This window comes from Protomyctophum bolini (assembly GCF_963924005.1).
Source record: "Protomyctophum bolini genome assembly, chromosome: 4".
Lineage (NCBI taxonomy): Eukaryota > Metazoa > Chordata > Actinopteri > Myctophiformes > Myctophidae > Protomyctophum > Protomyctophum bolini.
In genome coordinates this window covers 50,292,557-50,317,722 of record NC_137865.1, presented here as the reverse complement: position 1 = coordinate 50,317,722, position 25,166 = coordinate 50,292,557, and the positions used below count along the sequence as shown (strand labels likewise).

At 43.0% G+C, this 25,166-nt stretch overlaps 2 protein-coding genes across 2 annotated transcripts in view; both read left to right on the top strand.

Moving 5' to 3' along the window:
* LOC308314659 (protein O-mannosyl-transferase TMTC2-like) overlaps positions 1–25,166 on the top strand; it is a 257,266-nt gene that overhangs the window by 6,608 nt on the left and 225,492 nt on the right. The gene's annotated exons all lie outside the window — the stretch shown is intronic.
* Positions 6,120–7,109, top strand: LOC308313849 (kelch domain-containing protein 3-like; the record flags this gene model as incomplete). Its single annotated transcript, XM_080761177.1, has 1 exon — positions 6,120–7,109. The coding sequence occupies one exon, from the start codon at positions 6,120–6,122 to the stop codon at positions 7,107–7,109; it is 990 nt and encodes a 329-aa protein (XP_080617303.1).

Genomic DNA, 25,166 nt, shown 5'->3' with positions numbered 1-25,166 from the left:
TGCCGATGTGCTGATCTGAGATCAGCGTTGTGACTGCAGGGGAATACATAATGATCCCAGAATCCATCTCCATCCAGTCTGCTGGTTTTAACCCATTCTGACCTGAGATCAGATTCTAAAAAAATTCTTCTAAGTTCTAACATCCTGACAGTTTTCTGAAAAAGCTATGTTTCTGTGTCAGTCGTTCTTCGATTTTTTCAAAAGTCACACCTGTGTGAACTGAGTGGTTCACCTCTCTCTTTCTCTCTCTCTCTCTCTCTCTCTCATTAGCAGGCAACAGTGCAGCACTATCCCTCTCTCTGTTTCTGGCACAACAGCGCCCCCTACTGGTACTAATAGTCATACTGGTGCTCATTAACGTCACATACATATAGGGCGGACACATAGATGAACAACACGGACATGTTGCTGTTCCTTGGAGTGGTTGCACCACTCAAAAATAGCCAGCTCTACAAGCTCATAGCGCGCCACTCGGTGGCGCGCTATGAGCTTGTAGATCTGGCTATTTTTCAATAGCTATAAAGCATGACATGATGCCGAAACCAAAAAGGGGGGTTCCCACTTCCCGTCCAAAATGGGTTAAGTAGAAGGTTTTTACTAGAACCCAGACTGTCTGTCTATATATAATTAATGCAGGTTTTTTCCTGGATGGGAGGAATTCTGGGCCTTTAGGGGGAGACTGACTACACTTTGACAGTAAGCATGATCCGACCTTGTTGTGTCTTTAGCGCTTATGGAACTGTCAGTGAGACGTCAGTGTGTGAGAGCCTGTGTTGTGTTACATTATTTGACAGTCAGAAATCTATGCATTTTCTTTCTGTTATTTCACTCTGAGCAGTTTGATTAATGTTTGATTATGTTTTGAGTGATGAAACCCACATGAACAAAATGTTTTTCATTTGATTTATTTTTGTTTTTGTTAGCCTTTATTCGATATATTTTGAGTGGTGCAACCACTCCTACAACCAGCACATAGGTGTGTGTGTGTGATGTGTGTGTGTGTGTGTGATGTGTGTGTGTGTGTACGGGTGTGCGTTTGGGCAGCGGTGGCCGAACGGTTTGCGAAGCGGTCTTGATATTGGAAGGTCGCTATAGTTCGTATCCCCGGACCGGGACGTTAAAATGACCACCGCTAAAGTGCCCTTGAGCAAGGCCTCTACCATGAAATGTTCTATGAGCACTAGGGCCTGGCTGTAAACAAGTTCTTGAGCTTAGTCCAGTTACCCTGCAGGGTAAACATAGTACCTTTCATTTCCTTAGTCCAGTTACCCTGCAGGGTAAACATAGTACCTTTCCTTTCCTTAGTCCAGTTACCCTGCAGGGTAAACATAGTACCTTTCCTTTCCTTAGTCCAGTTACCCTGCAGGGTAAACATAGTACCTATCCTTTCCTTAGTCCAGTTACCCTGCAGGGTAAACATAGTACCTTTCCTTTCCTTAGTCCAGTTACCCTGCAGGGTAAACATAGTACCTTTCCTTTCCTTAGTCCAGTTACCCTGCAGGGTAAACATAGTACCTTTCCTTTCCTTTCTTTCGTGTGTGCGTCGATTTAACAAAGGTGCAGACGATCAGGAATCAGCAGAGTGATGAACGTTTGCGATACTCTATGTCGTATTGAAGTGGACTCGGTCCCAGACTACTCTATGCCGTATTGAAGTGGACTCGGTCCCAGACTACTCTATGCCGTATTGAAGTGGACTCGGTCCCAGACTACTCTATGCCGTGTTGAAGTGGACTCGGTCCCAGACTACTCTATGCCGTATTGAAGTGGACTCGGTCCCAGACTACTCTATGCCGTATTGAAGTGGACTCGGTCCCAGACTACTCTATGCCGTATTGAAGTGGACTCGGTCCCAGACTACTCTATGCCGTATTGAAGTGGACTCGGTCCCAGACTACTCTATGCCGTGTTGAAGTGGACTCGGTCCCAGACTACTCTATGCCGTATTGAAGTGGACTCGGTCCCAGACTACTCTATGCCGTATTGAAGTGGACTCGGTCCCAGACTACTCTAACTCTATGCCGTATTGAAGTGGACTCGGTCCCAGACTACTCTATGCCGTATTGAAGTGGACTCGGTCCCAGACTACTCTATGCCGTATTGAAGTGGACTCGGTCCCAGACTACTCTATGTCGTATTGAAGTGGACTCTGTCCCAGACTACTCTATGCCGTATTGAAGTGGACTCGGTCCCAGACTACTCTATGTCGTATTGAAGTGGACTCGGTCCCAGACTACTCTATGCCGTATTGAAGTGGACTCGGTCCCAGACTACTCTATGTCGTATTGAAGTGGACTCGGTCCCAGACTACTCTATGCCGTATTGAAGTGGACTCGGTCCCAGACTACTCTATGTCGTATTGAAGTGGACTCGGTCCCAGACTGCTCTATGTCGTATTGAAGTGGACTCGGACCCAGACTACTCTATGCCGTATTGAAGTGGACTCGGTCCCAGACTACTCTATGCCGTATTGAAGTGGACTCGGTCCCAGACTACTCTATGCCGTATTTAAGTGGACTCGGTCCCAGACTACTCTATGCCGTATTGAAGTGGACTGACTCGGTCCCAGACTACTCTATGCCGTATTGAAGTGGACTCGGTCCCAGACTACTCTATGCCGTATTGAAGTGGACTCGGTCCCAGACTACTCTATGTCGTATTGAAGTGGACTGACTCGGTCCCAGACTACTCTATGCCGTATTGAAGTGGACTCGGACCCAGACTACTCTATGTCGTATTGAAGTGGACTCGGTCCCAGACTACTCTATGCCGTATTGAAGTGGACTGACTCGGTCCCAGACTACTCTATGCCGTATTGAAGTGGACTCGGTCCCAGACTACTCTATGCCGTATTGAAGTGGACTCGGTCCCAGACTACTCTATGCCGTATTGAAGTGGACTGACTCGGTCCCAGACTACTCTATGCCGTATTGAAGTGGACTCGGTCCCAGACTACTCTATGCCGTATTGAAGTGGACTCGGTCCCAGACTACTCTATGTCGTATTGAAGTGGACTGACTCGGTCCCAGACTACTCTATGCCGTATTGAAGTGGACTCGGTCCCAGACTACTCTATGCCGTATTGAAGTGGACTCGGTCCCAGACTACTCTATGTCGTATTGAAGTGGACTCGGTCCCAGACTACTCTATGTCGTATTGAAGTGGACTCGGTCCCAGACTACTCTATGCCGTATTGAAGTGGACTCGGTCCCAGACTACTCTATGTCGTATTGAAGTGGACTCGGACCCAGACTACTCTATGCCGTATTGAAGTGGACTCGGTCCCAGACTACTCTATGCCGTATTGAAGTGGACTCGGTCCCAGACTACTCTATGTCGTATTGAAGTGGACTCGGTCCCAGACTACTCTATGCCGTATTGAAGTGGACTCGGTCCCAGACTACTCTATGTCGTATTGAAGTGGACTCGGACCCAGACTACTCTATGCCGTATTGAAGTGGACTCGGTCCCAGACTACTCTATGCCGTATTGAAGTGGACTCGGTCCCAGACTACTCTATGCCGTATTGAAGTGGACTCGGTCCCAGACTACTCTATGCCGTATTGAAGTGGACTGACTCGGTCCCAGACTACTCTATGCCGTATTGAAGTGGACTCGGTCCCAGACTACTCTATGTCGTATTGAAGTGGACTCGGTCCCAGACTACTCTATGCCGTATTGAAGTGGACTCGGTCCCAGACTACTCTATGTCGTATTGAAGTGGACTCGGTCCCAGACTACTCTATGCCGTATTGAAGTGGACTCGGTCCCAGACTACTCTATGCCGTATTGAAGTGGACTCTGTCCCAGACTACTCTATGCCGTATTGAAGTGGACTGACTCGGTCCCAGACTACTCTATGCCGTATTGAAGTGGACTCGGTCCCAGACTACTCTATGTCGTATTGAAGTGGACTCGGTCCCAGACTACTCTATGCCGTATTGAAGTGGACTCGGTCCCAGACTACTCTATGCCGTATTGAAGTGGACTCGGTCCCAGACTACTCTATGTCGTATTGAAGTGGACTCGGTCCCAGACTACTCTATGCCGTATTGAAGTGGACTCGGTCCCAGACTTTTTTTTTTTCTTCTCCTCCCTGGAAATAAAAACGTCTGGGTTTCCGAGGCTAATAGTCCCTCTGGTGCAGTTATAGTAGACATCTAGAGCAATCAACATGTCATGGTTATCAATATGCTTATTATGCAGATAAATGTGTCCATACTCGTCACTGAGTCGGGCTGCTAGCTGAGGCCATATTTCATTACAATTGGCTTACAATCCTAAATACGGTTGATTTGTTGATAGGCAAACATTACTATCTTATACTTGATCACTAAGGGATACATGTTACATATTTTATTCTGTCAATTCCAGTGGTTTTGGTCCTGGTCCTGGTCCTGGTTTTGGTCCTGGCATGGTGGTTTTCTTTTGTGGGCGGCTAAGACCTTTTATTTGGGGGGCGCCAAAAATTCCTCTCTGCAGGATTGTCACACTGCTTGTTAACCCATTCTGACCTGAGATCAGATTCTAAAAATGTCTTCTACATCCTGACAGTTCTCCATTCTGACCTGAGATCAGATTCTAAAAATGTCTTCTACATCCTGACAGTTTTCCATTCTGACTTGAGATCAGATTCTAAAAATGTTCTTCTACATCCTGACAGTTTTCCATTCTGACCTGAGATCAGATTCTAAAAATGTCTTCTACATCCTGATAGTTTTCCATTCTGACCTGAGATCAGATTCTAAAAATGTCTTCTACATCCTGACAGTTTTCCATTCTGACCTGAGATCAGATTCTAAAAAAAATGTCTTCTACGTCAGTTTCTCTTCGATCTTTCAAAAAATAGCAGATCTACAAGCTCGTAGCGCGCCACTCGGTGGCGCGCTATGAGCTTGTAGATCTGCTATTTTTCAATAGCTAAAGCATGACATGATTCTAACACCAAAAGGGGTTCCCGCCCAAAATGGGTTAACCAAATGATTTGATTAAATTGTACAAATTCCATACGCGACCCCTGAGGTCATTCAGAGGTCACGATTAAAGGGAAGGTCTGCCCCCGAAAACAGAATGGACATCGTTTTCATGTTAAATGTTAGCCTAATTTATCCTTTAAGCCATTTTGGGGTCAGGAACCCCTTTTTGGGGTTTTAAAGCATGATGTTATGCTTTAGCTCAGGGGTGGGGCAACTGTGACGATAGAGAGAGGGCCACAATATTTCCACACTCACTCCAGTGGGGCCGGCCACATTACATATTAATGTCGTAGCAAAAAAAATAGCTGATCTACAAGCTCAAAACGCGTCGCACTGCGACGCGTTTTGAGCTTGTAGATCAGCTATTTTTGCTATATTTGAATTGAAAATCCTGAATATTTTTTTTTGCTATTTTTAAATTGGAATCCTGAAGTAAAAGTTTTATTGAATTTCAAATGGGTTTATTCAGCTATAGTTATGTTATAACTTTATGAATTAAATACAAATACATTGGACATTAAAAAAAGAGAAGACAATAACATTGCAATACTAGTAATTAACTGAAATCAATACGTTATCAATGTTGGGATATTAACCTGAGGGCCGCATTACGTGATGGTGGGGGGGGGGGGGTGGCATGTGGCCCCCGGGCATGGCATGGACACCAAAGCCCCCAGTAAGGCTATCCAACGTTGAAGCTGCCACTACCTACTGGCAGAATGTGGAACTGCATCACTTTAATGGAGGTGGACGGACGTTCATGAAGTTGAGGTCCGGGGCTAGGCTAGGCTACGCTATGCTAGGCTAGGCTAGGCTAAACTTCCGCTCGCTCGAGCCATTGAGTTATAATCATGCAGTACTTCCGGCAGTCTTCCGGGTGCTTCAAAACGCCACTGAGCGACTTCTATTGAAGTTAATAGCCTTTTCCCCTGAGTGACGGACACAGACAGACAGACTACTGTATGTCTGGCTGACGCAACACACCGGCTTCACGGATTGGCCAGAGGCGTCACATGACGTTTGTACCACCGTAGAGATATAAGAGTTGGCGTGTGGTCGACGGAACTGCATTCTGGGACAGAGACGGACGGAGAGGCAGAACTGCATTGTGGGACAGAGAAGCAAGAACAACCTGACGTTAGAATGATCAGCTCGACCGTCCGTCTGAAAGGAAGAGCGGAGAGATGTCGCTTTGCAGCTGTGGTGCTGCAGGACAAGCTGTACTGCTTTGGTGGATACGGTGATCACATTGATGTCCACGTCTTCAACACAGTGTCTTTACGCTGGAGGAAGCTGAGTCCAGGAAGAGGAGGAGGACGCCACCTAGAGGTTCCATCCAGGCGCTCTGGCCACACAGCTGTGTTGGTTGAAGATACAGTCTACATCTGGGGAGGGAAGCCTTTCTGCAATGTGCTTTATGCATTTGATGTTGACGCCCACAGATGGTTCCAACCCAGGGTTTCTGGGACTGTTCCAGAGGGGAGGTGGTACCACTCAGCCTGTGTGTTGGAGAAGGTCATGTTTATCCATGGAGGAGACACTAACCTGACTGGATGGACTACTGACATGTACAAGTTGGACACCAGCACAATGGTCTGGACTTTAATTAACACCAGAGGAACTCAACCTACTGCTACATACTTTCACTCTGCAACCATCATCGGGACAAAGATGTTTGTATTTGGGGGGGACATGTACCCCCTCAGAGTGTTTGACACAGAGACCAACCTCTGGCTGAGCACACCATCTCCACAGCCTCATCCAGAAGGACCCTATCATTCACCAGCATTTACCTACAATGGAGAGCTGTACATAGTTGGTGGCCAGAACAACAATGATGTGTGGAGATTCAGTCCAGAGACCTTCTCCTGGAAGAAGGTTGAGCCCAAGGGAAAGGACCGGATCCGATGTGTGAGATATGCTGCTGCATGCATGGTGGGAGATCGTATCATCCTCTTTGGAGACATCACCCCTGATAACCTGTATGTCTTAGACTTCAATCCGAGCCTCAAGACATTATGTAAGCTAGCAGTTATTCAGTACGGTCTGGAGCAGTCTGAGCTCACACACGACATCAGGTGGGAACTGGCAGCCATGACAACCAACAATAACAACCCAACGACGCCGACATGATAAAAGCGTGCCTACTAGGGATGCCAAACGACTCATATGTGGCCAATCGACGAATCGAGGCTTAAAATCGACGTGTCGAACGACTCTTTTCCTTTTTTTTTCTTATTTTTATATTTTTGTTGTTGCTGCGCAGCAGTTGAGGAGAACGCAACTATGCATTCCTTTAAGCAACACAACTTCTGCAGCTGCATCCATATGTTTAGAATTTGCATCAATGATCAAATCCCAATAATAAAAAAATAACTTTATTTTGTAAACAACTAAACTGAAGGAGCAGCGGCGCTATCGGCTAGTAGTCCCAACTCTGTGTCTGCAGCCTGTCACGAGCCCCGTAATGAACTGATACGAGACGCACGTTGTTCCGTATTTTAATGTCATATCGGAGAATAAATACAGTATGAATGACGGCGCGATTTTTCTGACAACTCTGTCCTGCTTTCTTCACGAGAAGAGAAGAGCGCTCACCGCTCAGAACAGAGCAGACCTGTGGCTGTCAGCTCACTTTACGGCATGTGTAGATGATATGTGAACCTGGGTCTGGGAATCTCAGAGCTGCAGCCATTGGCTCATGATACGAGCACACGACCAATGGGACAGATCATTCAGTGTTGCTAAGATACCACACCCCACCACACACACACACACACACACACACACACACACACACACACACACACCCTTGGACGATGGGGTCCACAGCGGCACTGACAGGCGCAGCAGCACAGCACAAACACGTACCTCTCCCATTTGGAAAACATTTGAAACGGCAACGTTTATAACGTTTTACATTACAAAAAAAGTATAATACAAATAAAAACGATTTTTCGACTCATACGTTTTGAGTTGCGGGAGGCATGAGTCGATAATCGAGTCGATTTTCAACATTTTTCAACATCCCTAGGGCCTACGATAAAGAAGGAAATATAAATAATAAAAATCACACCCGTGTGAAGTGAGGGGCGCTAATATATTAAAGTCTAACTCAGTTCATGTTGATTAGGTGATGTAAAACAAACGGTGCCAACACAAACATTAAACGCCGTTAACAATAAAGAGACACTATTATGACGTAAACGACACATTATGGCGTAAATGTTCCCTTCATTGTCAAAGCGTTTACTAAACAAACTTTGATCTAAAGACAAACATTAAACCTGTGTATAGGAGGGGCCCCTCAAAAATCTGACAAATTCATAAAACAGCAAAAAAATAATTACACTTGTGTGAAGTGAGCGGTGCCTTTGACTTGTTTGTCTGGGGCACCCAGGGTCACAACTGCCCCTCCCTCCCTAACTATACCCTATACCCTACCCTCCAAAATACCACCCACAGTGGGCAAAACCTTACATAAAACTAAATAATACTAAATTGTTTATAGGGTCAATATAAGTAAACTAATATAGCCTTTTCCACAGGAGTATCTTTTACCCCTGTGGTCGGTCTCTTCACGGGGTGAGTTGTCCAGTATTCTTTCCCGTCACCCCTGTGGTCGGTCTCTTCACGGGGTGAGTTGTCCGGTATTCTTTCCCGTCACCCCTGTGGTCAGTCTCTTCACGGGGTGAGTTGTCCGGTATTCTTTCCTGTCACCCCTGTGGTCAGTCTCTTCACGGGGTGAGTTGTCCGGTATTCTTTCCTGTCACCCCTGTGGTCGGTCTCTTCACGGGGTGAGTTGTCCGGTATTCTTTCCCGTCACCCCTGTGGTCGGTCTCTTTACGGGGTGAGTTGTCCGGTATTCTTTCCTGTCACCCCTGTGGTCAGTCTCTTCACGGGGTGAGTTGTCCGGTATTCTTTCCTGTCACCCCTGTGGTCGGTCTCTTCACGGGGTGAGTTGTCCGGTATTCTTTCCTGTCACCCCTGTGGTCAGTCTCTTCACGGGGTGAGTTGTCCGGTATTCTTTCCTGTCACCCCTGTGGTCAGTCTTTTCACGGGGTGAGTTGTCCGGTATTCTTTCCCGTCACCCCTGTGGTCGGTCTCTTCACGGGGTGAGTTGTCCGGTATTCTTTCCCGTCACCCCTGTGGTCAGTCTCTTCACGGGGTGAGTTGTCCGGTATTCTTTCCTGTCACCCCTGTGGTCAGTCTCTTCACGGGGTGAGTTGTCCGGTATTCTTTCCTGTCACCCCTGTGGTCGGTCTCTTCACGGGGTGAGTTGTCCGGTATTCTTTCCCGTCACCCCTGTGGTCGGTCTCTTTACGGGGTGAGTTGTCCGGTATTCTTTCCTGTCACCCCTGTGGTCAGTCTCTTCACGGGGTGAGTTGTCCGGTATTCTTTCCTGTCACCCCTGTGGTCAGTCTCTTCACGGGGTGAGTTGTCCGGTATTCTTTCCTGTCACCCCTGTGGTCAGTCTTTTCACGGGGTGAGTTGTCCGGTATTCTTTCCTGTCACCCCTGTGGTCGGTCTCTTCACGGGGTGAGTTGTCCAGTATTCTTTCCCGTCACCCCTGTGGTCGGTCTCTTCACGGGGTGAGTTGTCCGGTATTCTTTCCCGTCACCCCTGTGGTCAGTCTCTTCACGGGGTGAGTTGTCCGGTATTCTTTCCTGTCACCCCTGTGGTCAGTCTCTTTACGGGGTGAGTTGTCCGGTATTCTTTCCTGTCACCCCTGTGGTCGGTCTCTTCACGGGGTGAGTTGTCCGGTATTCTTTCCTGTCACCCCTGTGGTCGGTCTCTTCACGGGGTGAGTTGTCCGGTATTCTTTCCTGTCACCCCTGTGGTCAGTCTCTTCACGGGGTGAGTTGTCCGGTATTCTTTCCTGTCACCCCTGTGGTCGGTCTCTTCACGGGGTGAGTTGTCCGGTATTCTTTCCTGTCACCCCTGTGGTCAGTCTCTTCACGGGGTGAGTTGTCCGGTATTCTTTCCTGTCACCCCTGTGGTCGGTCTCTTCACGGGGTGAGTTGTCCGGTATTCTTTCCCGTCACCCCTGTGGTCGGTCTCTTCACGGGGTGAGTTGTCCGGTATTCTTTCCTGTCACCCCTGTGGTCAGTCTCTTCACGGGGTGAGTTGTCCAGTATTCTTTCCCGTCACCCCTGTGGTCGGTCTCTTCACGGGGTGAGTTGTCCGGTATTCTTTCCCGTCACCCCTGTGGTCAGTCTCTTCACGGGGTGAGTTGTCCGGTATTCTTTCCTGTCACCCCTGTGGTCAGTCTCTTTACGGGGTGAGTTGTCCGGTATTCTTTCCTGTCACCCCTGTGGTCAGTCTCTTCACGGGGTGAGTTGTCCGGTATTCTTTCCTGTCACCCCTGTGGTCAGTCTCTTCACGGGGTGAGTTGTCCGGTATTCTTTCCTGTCACCCCTGTGGTCAGTCTTTTCACGGGGTGAGTTGTCCGGTATTCTTTCCTGTCACCCCTGTGGTCGGTCTCTTCACGGGGTGAGTTGTCCGGTATTCTTTCCTGTCACCCCTGTGGTCAGTCTCTTCACGGGGTGAGTTGTCCAGTATTCTTTCCCGTCACCCCTGTGGTCGGTCTCTTCACGGGGTGAGTTGTCCGGTATTCTTTCCCGTCACCCCTGTGGTCAGTCTCTTCACGGGGTGAGTTGTCCGGTATTCTTTCCTGTCACCCCTGTGGTCAGTCTCTTCACGGGGTGAGTTGTCCGGTATTCTTTCCTGTCACCCCTGTGGTCGGTCTCTTCACGGGGTGAGTTGTCCGGTATTCTTTCCCGTCACCCCTGTGGTCGGTCTCTTTACGGGGTGAGTTGTCCGGTATTCTTTCCTGTCACCCCTGTGGTCAGTCTCTTCACGGGGTGAGTTGTCCGGTATTCTTTCCTGTCACCCCTGTGGTCAGTCTCTTCACGGGGTGAGTTGTCCGGTATTCTTTCCTGTCACCCCTGTGGTCGGTCTCTTCACGGGGTGAGTTGTCCGGTATTCTTTCCTGTCACCCCCGTGGTCGGTCTCTTCATCAGTGTACACACGGCCCGTGACACCCACGCAGGCACATGGGACTCATATGATGTCACACGCCGGTTCATATTACCATTACCGCTGTAATGTATACAGTTACAGTATAGTACTCATGCATGGGAATGTGAGAGCCCAGATATACATGTCAGGGAAAGACACATTGTCTCAATATTCTTACTATACGTTGCTATGAACCTGTAGATGAAGTCATAGAGAGACAATCAGAAAAATAGATCACTGTATATGTACTGTATATGCTTGGCAAAGATATTTGGTATATATGGGGATATGGAGGTTGGCGCCCTTAATTAATAGACGGGACCCCCTTTTGGTGTTGGCATTATGTTATGCTTTAGCTATTGAAAAATAGAAGATCTACAAGCTCATAGCGCGGCACTCGGTGCTTGTAGATCTGCTATTTATTTTATTTTAATCGTGAAAATGTGTCCCAAATGTTTGAATATATTCTTTCAGAGCGAACGTTTTTAACTCAAATCTTAAATCTCTAAATATACTGACAATTTCGTCAACAAATATAAACTAGACTAAAATGTTAGGAAGGGACTTTAGTGGACAAGAGATCCAGTATAAGTCATTTTACACTTGGTTGCGTGAAAACGCTCGATTTAGTCGACTAAAATCTTCTGACATTTAGTCGACTAGTCGACTAAAACTAGACTATAACACTAAAACATTCCTGGTGACTAAAATGTGACTAAAACTAAATGAAGTTTCGTTCCACTGACGCTACGACTAAAACTCAAATAGAAATGTCCTGCCTAACGCAACACTGCTCTCTACCCAGTATAACACATTTTGGGGCGGGAACCCCTTTTGGTGTTAGCATTACGTCATGCTTTATAGCTATTGAAAAATAGCAGATCTACAAGCTCATAACCCGCCACCGAGTGGCGCGCTACGAGCTTGTAGGTCTGCTATTTTTGGAAAAATCGAAGAACGACTGACGTATAGAAACATAGCTTTTTCAGAAAACTTGTCAGGATGTATAGAAAGACATTTTTTAGAATCTGATCTCAGGTCAGAATGGTATAAGCTTCGGCCGTCACATGTGAGCTGAGAAATGGGCATAAATGCCGTATTTGATTCCAAGCCTATAGTTTGATGCAGATGTGCCGTTTTGAAGAGCTTATCATGTCCTGCCACTAGAGGCAGTACAGCAGACTGTCAGAAACACAACATTGTCAGGGAGGAGAGGTGTTAATATTTATGTTCATTCTATTCAGATCCCCTGAATAGATGTTGGTTCCTCTGCTGGCACTTCTTTTCTTTTTTTTTAAATATATTTGTTATCCCACGATTTTGTAACTCATTTTTTTCACCCCTGTGTCAATCATCTAATGTGATCCTGGGCTCTACACACCCTCCACCAACCTAGTCCCTATATATGGGGGACAAGGGGAGACAAACCTAGTCCCCATATATGGGGGACAAGGGGAGAGCAACGGACTTGAACTCATGCTTCCTTCATGCCCGAGTGTCCAAGTTGCTCCTTTTACACCCGACAGGGGGGAGTTTCCCTGGTTGGACGTCGTAGTGTGTATAAGGAACACGTTATTCTGACAGGGGGGAGTTTCCCTGGTTGGACGTCGTAGCGCGTGGAAGGAACACGTTATTCTGACAAGGGGGAGTTTCCCTGGTTGGACGTCGTAGCGCGTGTCGTAACGCGTCATAGCGCGTGTCGCTAGTCCGACATGTCGGACTAGCGTCTGCTCCCGTGCTTGCGGTATATGGTTCTAGGTTAGGAGATGAGGAGGTGGGTTATGGTTCTAGGTTAGGAGATGAGGAGGTGGGTTAGGGTTAGATGTTAGGAGATGAGGAGGTGGGTTAGGGTTCTAGGTTAGGAGATGAGGAGGTGGGTTGTGGTTCTAGGTTAGGAGATGAGGAGGTGGGTTATGGTTCTAGGTTAGGAGATGAGGAGGTGGGTTATGGTTCTAGGTTAGGAGATGAGGAGGTGGGTTAGGGTTATAGGTTAGGAGATGAGGAGGTGGGTTAGGGTTCTAGGTTAGGAGATGAGGAGGTGGGTTGTGGTTCTAGGTTAGGAGATGAGGAGGTGGGTTAGGGTTCTAGGTTAGGAGATGAGGAGGTCGGTTAGGGTTATAGGTTAGGAGATGAGGAGGTGGGTTAGGGTTCTAGGTTAGGAGATGAGGAGGTGGGTTAGGGTTCTAGGTTAGGAGATGAGGAGGTGGGTTATGGTTCTAGGTTAGGAGATGAGGAGGTGGTTTATGGTTCTAGGTTAGGAGATGAGGAGGTGGGTTAGGGTTCTAGGTTAGGAGATGAGGAGGTGGGTTGTCACTTATCACACCAAATGACTATAGTCTGAACAACGTAGTACTGCACCCCGTGGAAGGAACACGTTATTCTAAACCAGTTCCTTTTCCCCCTCCATCTTTAAGTTTGTGTGCGTGCGTTTGCAAATAGTTTCCGTCTCAAGACGAACAGACACAGACAGAATACAGGGTGCTGATATGAAGATGAGCCATCCTGTGTCCTGTGTGGACTATAATTCTAGGCTTTTGGTCCAGCCTGGGTTGAATGCGTAATGACTCTGACTCTGGGGTTATCCGTTCTGAGGTGGAGGAGGCCCGTAAATAGCCTTTAGCCCATTCTAGACGGGAACACCCTTTTGGTGTTATAGCATTACGCTACGCTTTAGCTATTGAAAAATAGCAGATCTACAAGCTCGTAGCGCACCACCGAGTGGCGTGCTACGAGCTTGTAGGTCTGCTATTTTTTTTTAAATTTAAAGAACGACTGACATATAGAAACATAGCTTTTTTTCAGAAAACTGTCAGGATGTAGAAGAACATTTATAGAATCTGATCTCAGGTCAGAATGGGTTAGGGTTGGCCTGATGTGGACTCGGCCCAGGCTGTGGTTCCGTTCTGGGTCCAGGGCTTGCCTCTGTGTCCCGTCTATCTCCACCCAGTAATCTACACTATAGTGTGACTGACTGGTTGGGCCGGGCCTCCTCCCTCCTCCACTGAGAGGGGACGGGACCGGGGGGAGAAAGGAAAGGAGGAGGAGGGCCCGGTTTGGCGTTGCGGTGGTCGGTGTGGACTCGAGGGCCCCTAAGGGCGGAACCCGGCCCCGTCTGAGGCACGTCTTCCTCCACCCTCAGTCGGGTCTACCAGAGCCCTGTAATTAACCACCCTGACTCTGGAGGAGAGGAACTCAACCAACGGCACGGTATACTGCAAGTCTGCAACCATAATGGTTCCCCTCTCTCTCTCTCTCTCTCTCTCTCTCTCTCTCTCTCTCTCTCTCTCTCTCTCTCTCTCTCTCTCTCTCTCTCTCCTCCCAAAGCCCCCCCCACCCTTAACCCATTTTGAACCAGAGATCAGATTCTAAAAAACTGTCTTTCTAAAATCCTGATTGTTTTCTGAAAAAATCCTATGTTTCTATGTCGGTGCAGGTTCTGTCCATTTTTCATCAAAAAATAGCAGACCTACAAGCTCGTAGCGCGCCACTCGGTGGCGCGCTACGAGCTTGTAGATCTGCTATTTTCAAGGGTTCCCGCCCAGAATGGGCTAAGCTCTGTGAGGAGGCCCTCCAGCTCTCATCATGTGACAGTCGTCTCCAGATGCTCTTGTTTTTGGGAGAGAAGCGTTTTGAGAGTTTTTTTTTCTTTCTGCCCTCTGCAGTTTTTTTGGAGAGAGAGAGAGAGAGAGAGAGGGAGAGAGAGGGAGAGAGGGAGAGAGAGAGAGGGAGAGAGAGGGAGAGAGGGAGAGAGAGCTGGAGGTTTGAGGTGGAGAGATCATATGATGGAGGATGTTGGGTTGTTTGGGTTTTGTTTGGTTGTTGCCAAGGATGGAGACATCAGCTCAGATCTTTCGGATTACACGCGTGAACGCACGCATGCACGGCACGCACGCACACACACACACACACACACACACACACACACACACACACACACACGCACATGCACAGTTTTGGTACACTGCAGGGCTTTTAACGAAGATGTCCTGATTGGTCTTCTTGTGGTCATATATTCTGTCCCAATGTTCTGTTCTGTTCCCCCAAAAAGCTGCAAAGGAATGCATCTTTTTCCAGATGGATGGATGGATGGGAAAATGTGTGTCTGTGTCGAAGCAATGCCTATATTATAGGTATAGACTTCTGGGCCAATGGGACGTATTCCTCTCCATCTATGGATATATTTGATAAATATTTGATATTTGTTTATAAACATTTTGGTATTTGTTTATAAACATTTGTGATTTGTTTATAAACATTTTGGTATTTGTTTATAAACATTTGTGATTTGTTTATAAACATTTTGGTATTTGTTTATAAACATTTGTGATTTGTTTATAAACATTTGTGATTTGTTTGTAAACATTTTGGTATTTGTTTATAAACATTTGTGATTTGTTTATAGACATTTTGGTATTTGTTTATAAACATTTGTGATTTGTTTATAAACATTTTGGTATTTGTTTATAAACATTTGTGATTTGTTTATAAACATTTTGGTATTTGTTTATAAACATTTGTGATTTGTTTATAAACATTTGTGATTTGTTTATAAACATTTTGGTATTTGTTTATAAACATTTGTGATTTGTTTATAAACATTTGATATTTGTTTATAAACATTTTGGTATTTGTTTATAAACATTTGTGATTTGTTTATAAACATTTTGGTATTTGTTTATAAACATTTGTGATTTGTTTATAAACATTTTGGTATTTGTTTATAATCATTTGTGATTTGTTTATAAACATTTTGGTATTTGTTTATAAACATTTGTGATTTGTTTATAAACATTTTGGTATTTGTTTATAAACATTTGATATTTGTTTATAAACATTTTGGAATTTGTTTATAAATATTTGATATTTGTTTATAAACATTTTGGTATTTGTTTATAAACATTTGTGATTTGTTTATAAACATTTTGGTATTTGTTTATAAACATTTGTGATTTGTTTATAAACATTTTGGTATTTGTTTATAAATATTTGATATTTGTTTATAAACATTTTGGTATTTGTTTATAAACATTTGTGATTTGTTTATAAACATTTTGGTATTTGTTTATAAACATTTGTGATTTGTTTATAAACATTTTGGTATTTGTTTATAAACATTTGTGATTTGTTTATAAACATTTTGGTATTTGTTTATAAATATTTGTGATTTGTTTATAAACATTTTGGTATTTGTTTATAAACATCTGTGATTTGTTTATAAACATTTTGGTATTTGTTTATAAACATTTGTGATTTGTTTATAAACATTTTGGTATTTGTTTATAAACATTTGTGATTTGTTTATAAACATTTTGGTATTTGTTTATAAACATTTGTGATTTGTTTATAAACATTTTGGTATTTGTTTATAAATATTTGTGATTTGTTTATAAACATTTTGGTATTTGTTTATAAACATCTGTGATTTGTTTATAAACATTTTGGTATTTGTTTATAAACATTTGTGATTTGTTTATAAACATTTTGGTATTTGTTTATAAACATTTGTGATTTGTTTATAAACATTTTGGTATTTGTTTATAAACATTTGTGATTTGTTTATAAACATTTTGGTATTTGTTTATAAACATTTGTGATTTGTTTATAAACATTTTGGTATTTGTTTATAAACATTTGATATTTGTTTATAAACATTTTGGTATTTGTTTATAAACATTTGTGATTTGTTTATAAACATTTTGGTATTTGTTTATAAACATTTGTGATTTGTTTATAAACATTTTGGTATTTGTTTATAAACATTTGATATTTGTTTATAAACATTTTGGTATTTGTTTATAAACATTTGTGATTTGTTTATAAACATTTTGGTATTTGTTTATAAACATTTGTGATTTGTTTATAAACATTTTGGTATTTGTTTATAAACATTTGATATTTGTTTATAAACATTTTGGTATTTGTTTATAAACATTTGTGATTTGTTTATAAACATTTTGGTATTTGTTTATAAACATTTGATATTTGTTTATAAACATTTTGGTATTTGTTTATAAACATTTGTGATTTGTTTATAAACATTTTGGTATTTGTTTATAAACATTTGTGATTTGTTTATAAACATTTTGGTATTTGTTTATAAACATTTGTGATTTGTTTATAAACATTTTGGTATTTGTTTATAAACATCTGTGATTTGTTTATAAACATTTTGGTATTTGTTTATAAACATTTGTGATTTGTTTATAAACATTTTGGTATTTGTTTATAAATATTTGTGATTTGTTTATAAACATTTTGGTATTTGTTTATAAACATCTGTGATTTGTTTATAAACATTTTGGTATTTGTTTATAAACATTTGTGATTTGTTTATAAACATTTTGGTATTTGTTTATAAACATTTGTGATTTGTTTATAAACATTTTGGTATTTGTTTATAAACATTTGTGATTTGTTTATAAACATTTTGGTATTTGTTTATAAACATTTGTGATTTGTTTATAAACATTTTGGTATTTGTTTATAAACATTTGATATTTGTTTATAAACATTTTGGTATTTGTTTATAAACATTTGTGATTTGTTTATAAACATTTTGGTATTTGTTTATAAACATTTGTGATTTGTTTATAAACATTTTTGTATTTGTTTATAAACATTTGATATTTGTTTATAAACATTTTGGTATTTGTTTATAAACATTTGTGATTTGTTTATAAACATTTTGGTATTTGTTTATAAACATTTGTGATTTGTTTATAAACATTTTGGTATTTGTTTATAAACATTTGATATTTGTTTATAAACATTTTGGTATTTGTTTATAAACATTTGTGATTTGTTTATAAACATTTTGGTATTTGTTTATAAACATTTGATATTTGTTTATAAACATTTTGGTATTTGTTTATAAACATTTGTGATTTGTTTATAAACATTTTGGTATTTGTTTATAAACATTTGTGATTTGTTTATAAACATTTTGGTATTTGTTTATAATCATTTGTGATTTGTTTATAAACATTTTGGTATTTGTTTATAAACATTTGTGATTTGTTTATAAACATTTTGGTATTTGTTTATAAACATTTGTGATTTGTTTATAAACATTTTGGAATTTGTTTATAAACATTTGTGATTTGTTTATAAACATTTTGGTATTTGTTTATAAACATTTGTGATTTGTTTATAAACATTTTGGTATTTGTTTATAAACATTTGTGATTTGTTTATAAACATTTGTTATTAGACGTGAGCCTGTTGTCTCTGATGTCATGGACACTGGTCTCACTACCTTCCTGGACTACAATTCCCATAACACTTTGGTGCACTGCTCCTCCTTGTGGATAGGGGGGAGGTCTGTCTTACTGAGACAACATGTAGTCCAGGAAGGAAGTGAGCCCATTGTCCATGACATCAGAGACAACAGGCTCACTGCTACAATCTAAAATATCTAAAACCACATATTACACACATAAAGACCCCCAGGAAAGTGTTCTAAAGCTCCTAAATGTCATTACCATATATTTTTTTAGCAAAAAGGGTGAAGTGTCCCTTTAATGCAAGTGGATGGGAGGAGAAACCCGGTGTCATCTCTATTCATATATATATATATATATATATATATATATATATATATATATATATATATATATATATATATATATATATATATATATATATATAATACTAGTCTAAGGCAACAACAACAACCCAAACAACAACGTATAAACGCAGTTCTATACTCATTTCACAGAAATCGATGATCCAGGAGCATTTCATTTCATGTCTACTGTTTCTCATACTGTACTTATAGCCCAGAGAAACCATCTCGGGTTCCAGCCACAGATACAGTACAGATGCCATTCCATCCATCCATCCATCCATCCATCCATCCATCCATCCATCCTGTCTCCATAAATGCTTCATTTCCAACAGATTATGATGAGGGTTGTGAATTGTATGCTATTTTCCACTCTCGCCACAATTGCAAAGATAAGCCATGAGGCTAGGCTGGCAGAAGCAAACGTTTGTCGTTTTGGTGCTAAAAATACTATTAACCCATTCTGAACGGGAACCCATTTTGGTGTTATAGCATCATGTTGTGCTTTAGCTATTGAAAAATAGCAGATCTACAAGCTCATAGCGCGCCACCGAGTGGCGCGCTACGAGCTTGTAGGTCTGCTATTTTTGAAAAATTCGAAGAACGACTGACATTTTTTTAATCTGATCTCAGGTCAGAATGGGTTAATCAGACCAGTGTGTGTCCTAGTGGAAACCTCGTATGAATCTGATCTCAGGTCAGAATGGGTTAAGCCATTTAGGCCTGATGTCGACATTAAAAGAAATGTCTTCTATGTCTTTCTCTAAAATCATGACATGTTTCTATATCAGTGGTGCTCATATATTTCATGTCAATGACCCCAGAAAATATATGTAATTGGCCGCCGACCCCCATCTGAAAAAATGTAGTTCCAGCGACCCCCCCCCCCCCCCCCTCCCAGAAGCAAAGATTTGAGTTAAAAACGTTTCGCTCTGAAAGAATATACGTTAAAGGTTTTGCGCCACATTTTCACGATTTTTCTAAAATAGCAGACCTACAAGCTCGTAGCGCGGCACTCAGTGCCGCGCTACGAGCTTGTAGATCTGCTATTTTCCAATAGCTTAAAAGTACAACATAATGCTTTTAAAAACACCAAAAGGGTGTTCCCGACCAGAATGAGTTAATGAGGGGTTCAGATATGTTTGTGCGTTGCTCTCTGCTTTACCCACACAGAGAACCCAGAATTATATACTTTCTGCCACAATGGAGTCCTGGATAGCGTGAGTTCATATTTAGGTCACGGGAAATGGCTCGACGAGATGCGATCATGCGATGCTAGGTCGCTGTCATCGAGCCCAGAATAAGATTTAACCCATTCTGAACGGGAACCCATATTGGTGTTGGCATCATGTTATGCTTTAGCTATTGAAAAATAGCAGACCTACAAGCTCATAGCGCGCCACCGAGTGGCGCGCTATGAGCTTGTAGGTCTGCTATTTTTGAAAAATCGAAGAACGACTGACAATTTTAGAATCTGATCTCGGGTCAGAATGGGTTAATCAGACCAGTGTGTAGTCCAGTGGAAACCTCGTATGAATCTGATCTCAGGTCAGAATGGGTTAAGGAGGAATTTGAGTTGATTCACATTGATTTAAAAACATATAAAAATATCCACTATTCTATATTTGAACATGAGAATATGTTTCTCCTGATGCAATGCTTAGTAATATATAACATTACAAGGAACACACACACACACACACACACACACACACACACACACACACACACAGTGTCCTCAGGAGAGGAGTATCTTCCTATATATTGTGGGTCAGTGGGTTTCTCAGTGCTGGTAAATCAGCTTCCCAGGGTCAGACTTGACTCTGTGTGTGTGTGTGTGTGTGTGTGTGTGTCTGTTGGCAACTATCCATTCTTAAAAATAAATCACACCCGTGTGAACTGAGGGGGTCCCTGGCATGTCTTTTCAAATGGGGGTCCGTGGGGCTAAAAATAATGTAAATTTGGGGGTCCTTGACATGAAAACAGTTTGAGAACCACTGCTCTGTGGTGCTGCTTCACAGCCAGGTGAACGCTTAGGGGCAGCTTAGGGGCAGGTGGCCGAACGGTTTGCGGAGCGGTCTTGATATCGGAAGGTCGCTAGTTCGTATCCCCGGACCGGCACGTTAAAATGACCACCACTGAAGTGCCCTTAATGGACAAGGCATTGAACCTCTACCATGAAATGTTCTATGAGCAGGGCCTGGCTGTAAACAAGTTCTTGAGCTTATAGTCCAGTTACCCTGGGTAAACATAGTACCTTTCCTTTCCTTAGTCCAGTTACCCTGGGTAAACATAGTACCTTTCCTTTCCTTAGTCCAGTTACCCTGGGTAAAATAGTACCTTTCCTTTCCTTTTTTTGCCTTTAGCAGCATCCTAGTTCAACCGGTCAAGGTTTGACTTTTTTCCATCTCTCACACACACACTAATCATCGATGACATTTTTTACATGTGCAACAACTTGCCTCATGCTCAATGCCACCAGATAGCCAGAACCACGGCGGTCCAGATGTCTGTCTAGACCCAGAGGTTCTGGAGGAGGAGGGGATGCATATACGACGACACGACCCATTACGTTCTGTGGCTTTTCTTTCAGCTTCACTTTAGACATCAGGCCTGATGTGGAGGAGGAGGTCGGGCAGTTAACCCATTTTGGGCGAGAACCCGTTTTGTTGTCCGATTATGTTGTGCTTTAGCTATTGAAAAATAGCAGATCTACAAGCTCGTAGCGCGCCACCGAGTGGCGCGCTACGAGCTTGTAGATCTGCTATTTTTGAAAGAAATTGTGAAAATGTGTCGCAAATCTTTGAATATATATTCTTTCAGAGCGAACGTTTTTAACTCAAATCTTCGCTTCTGAGAGGGGTTCCTTCCTGGAACAACATATTTTCAGATGGGGGGTCGGTGGGGCCAATTACGTATCATATTTGGGGTCCTTTGACATGAAACATTGATCACCACCCATACAGAAAACATCTTTCAGAAAACCGTCAGAATTTAGAAGACTTTTTTTTAAATTTCGACGTCAGGCCTAAAAGGGTTAAGAGGCGCTGGATATCGGGTTCTCTCCTCCCGAGCTTCTTTGATTGCTGCAGCGGACTCTTGTATGAATCCGCGGCGTAGTGAGTGAAATCCAAGAGCTCTCTCCAGGGTGTAGTTCATAGTGTAGCTAGATTACCCTCGGGGATCGGCCTGCCTCAGACGATGACCGTCATGTGTGAGATGTACTGTATAACAGGGTATAACGGGGCCTGTAGTGGATTGGCGGGCCTGAGATGGAGTCAGGACAGCCTGATCAGTCACTGTGCCTCTGGAAGGTTGATGAAAGCCTGCGTTGTGCCAGACACAGAGAGAGAGAGAGAGAGAGAGAGAGAGAGAGCTACTCTGAGATGAATCAGATCCTGGATGCTTTGTAATCACCTGACTGCTATGCAGAGGAATGAGAGGTTGGAGAGATGTAGTTGTTTAGGTTAGCTGCTGGTTTATAGGTTGAAGCTTTTAGAGAGGGCATTATCTTTGCTGTGCTTCTTTACGGTTTTAATCAGAGACCTCTTTTCATATTCACGGTCTTCATGCCTGTCTGTCTGCTTATATATAGGGCGAAGGATTATGTCTACTGTATCACACATCGAGTGTACACACACACGCGTGTGCACACAATCGACAACCACGATCTCCTTAGACTGGAATAGTAGATGTAATTGAAGACGGACTGATTACAATAAACCGTCTTTCTTCACACGGTTACACTGAGAAATGTTGAGGGTAAATGTAACTCTGAGAGTGTGTCCATTTTTGAGTGGTGCAACCACTCCAAGGAACAGCAATGTCCGCCCTAACCTATGTGACTATGGAGAGAGAGAGAGAGAGAGAGAGAGAGAGAGAGAGGTTGCACCACTCGGTTCACACTGGTGTGATTTTAAATTAATATTTATATTAATATTGTAGATAAATTAACATTCAGCGATAATGAGTGAGGTGTTGGATATAATATTATAAAGTGAACCAATTCAAACGTTTTTCAACATAGAAATGATTATTATGACGATTATTGCGAAACAATTGTGATTATTATGTTCAATAATAATTGCAATCGAGGGCGATTATGTAATAATTATCTCCTGTTCTGTGCATTCCTTAACCCATTCTGAACGGGAACCCCTTTTGGTGTTAGCATCATGTTATGCTTTAGCTATTGAAAAATAGCAGATCTACAAGCTCATAGCGCGCCACCGAGTGGCGCGCTACGAGCTTGTAGGTCTGCTATTTTTTGAAAAATCGAAGAGCGACTGACATTTTTAGAATCTGATCTCAGGTCAGAATGGGTTATAATCAGACCAGTGTGTGTCCTATAGTGGAAACCTCGTATGAATCTGATCTCAGGTCAGAATGGGTTAAGACACTGTTTATAGGGGGGTGGGGGGTGTAGTGTACCCTCCCATCATTAGACACGGGGTCTCCAATGATTCCCATTCAAAGTGGACTAAGTTGATTCTGAAAAGCTAATGTTTGTCTGATGGACGCTAAGCTTGTGTCCATGTAGCTTCAGTCTCTCGGCCCCTCTTCATATTAATGGGATTAACAGGCCCGTGGGTGAGGAGGAGGATGAGGATGAGGAGGGGGTTGTAAGCAGAGAAGAGAGAGAGAGAACCCCCCCAAGCCATTAGAAACACAAAAACGCCCGCTGTCCAACAATATCCGAGGGATCGAGGGAGGGGGATGCTATATTGTAGGGAGAGAAAGGGAAAGACACGCTGCCCTGGTCCTTCCAGATAAGGTCATTGTGACACCAGTCAGCCGGCCGGTAGCAGGACACCGGTCCTATTGTGAGGAGGAGGAGAGGGTCTGTAGGACACCGGTCCTATTGTGAGGAGGAGGAGAGGGGTCTGTGTGGTCTCCCTCTATTCTCTCCCTCTCTAGAGCCAGTGAAAGGAGGCCCATTTGTCCCTGAAACGGAGGGTAATTAACCCATTCAGGCCTGGAAAAAAAGTCTTCTAAATCCTAAATTTCTGAAATAGGTTATACCTCATGTTTCTAAGCCTATATCTCACTCAATATTTCATGTCAAGGACCCCGAAAATGATCTGTAATTGGCCTCCGAGACCCCCCCCCCCCATCTGACAATATGTTTTTACAGGGACCCCCCCCCCCCCTCCCAGAAGCAAAGATTTGAGTTAAAAAACGTTCGCTCTGAAAGAAAGAATGTATTCCAAATATGAGGCACATTTTCACGATTTTTCAAAAATAGCAGACCTACAAGCTAACCCTAACCCTACGAGCTTGTAGATCTGCTATTTTTCAAAAGCTAAAGCATATAGCATAATGCTAACACCAAAAGGGGTTCCCGCCTGAAATGGATTATAAGGTCCTCTGGTTCTGTTGCTCTGTTGTTTTGTCGAAGGACAAAGAAGAAGCAGGACCGGTCCGGTTCTAGAGTGTTTTGAACCACAGAAAAACAACAAAAGCTGGCAGCTTTTAAAGACCAACCTGTCAGAACCAAACGGGGTCAGCTGGGTTGTGGCTGTGGGGGTGCATTGCTGCGGCTAAAGTGTCCTGGAGTCATGCAGGCTAAAGGGAAGGAAGGAAGTCGGACGGATTCACTGAGTGTGCTAACGCTAACAGTAACAGTAGCTGCATTGTGTTATGAATATGCCAAGTCGACATGCCAACTCAGCGCGCTCGGAGAAGAATGCCAGTGTAAAGACTAAAGACGGCCAATGTGCCATTTCTATGTTCTCATGGGGGAAGGAGGAGACTATTAGCCCAGCTGGTACTTCACTGCATGTTGTTTGATGAAGCTGCGCTAAAGCTATATCAAACAACATGCTAGTACAGCTAGGCTAATAATGGTCTAACCCATTCTGGACGGGAACCCCTTTTGGTGTTTTAATTACATTGTGTTATGCTTTAGCTATATTGAAAAATAGCAGATCTACAAGCTCATAGCGTGGCACCGAGTGCCACGCTACGAGCTTATAGGTCTGTATAGGGGCAGCGGTGGCCAAACGGTTTGCGGAGCGGTCTTGATATCGTGAAGGTCGCTATAGTTCGTATCCCCGGACCGGCACGTTAAAATTACCACCGCTGAAGTGCCCTTAATGGACAAGGCATTGAACGACCCCTACCATGAAATGTTCTATGAGCAGGGCCTGGCTGTAAACAAGTTTTTGAGCTTAGTCCAGTTACCCTGAAGGGTAAACATAGTACCTTTGCTATTTTTGAAAAATCGTGAAAATGTGTTACAAATATTAGAATATATTTTAACTCAAATCTTTGCTTCTGGAAGGTCTCTGGAACAACATATTTTCAGATGGGGGTCGGCGGCCAAATACACATAATTATGGGGGTCCTTGACATGAAATATTAAAAATTTAAAATAAAATATGAAATAATAATATGAATCGGCCCTTACTTACACAGTGATTTTAAAGTACTTAAAAAAGTAACCAGAGTGAGTTCTGCTTTGCTAAAGCCAACGACACTGAAGTGCTGAATTCATTCATCCAGACTCTTCAAAACAATAACTTTGGAGTGTCTCTGACGTTCTGTTATTATTGTGGTTGAAGTGGATTTCAAATATGATTACTGTAACGGTACGGTATCAGATT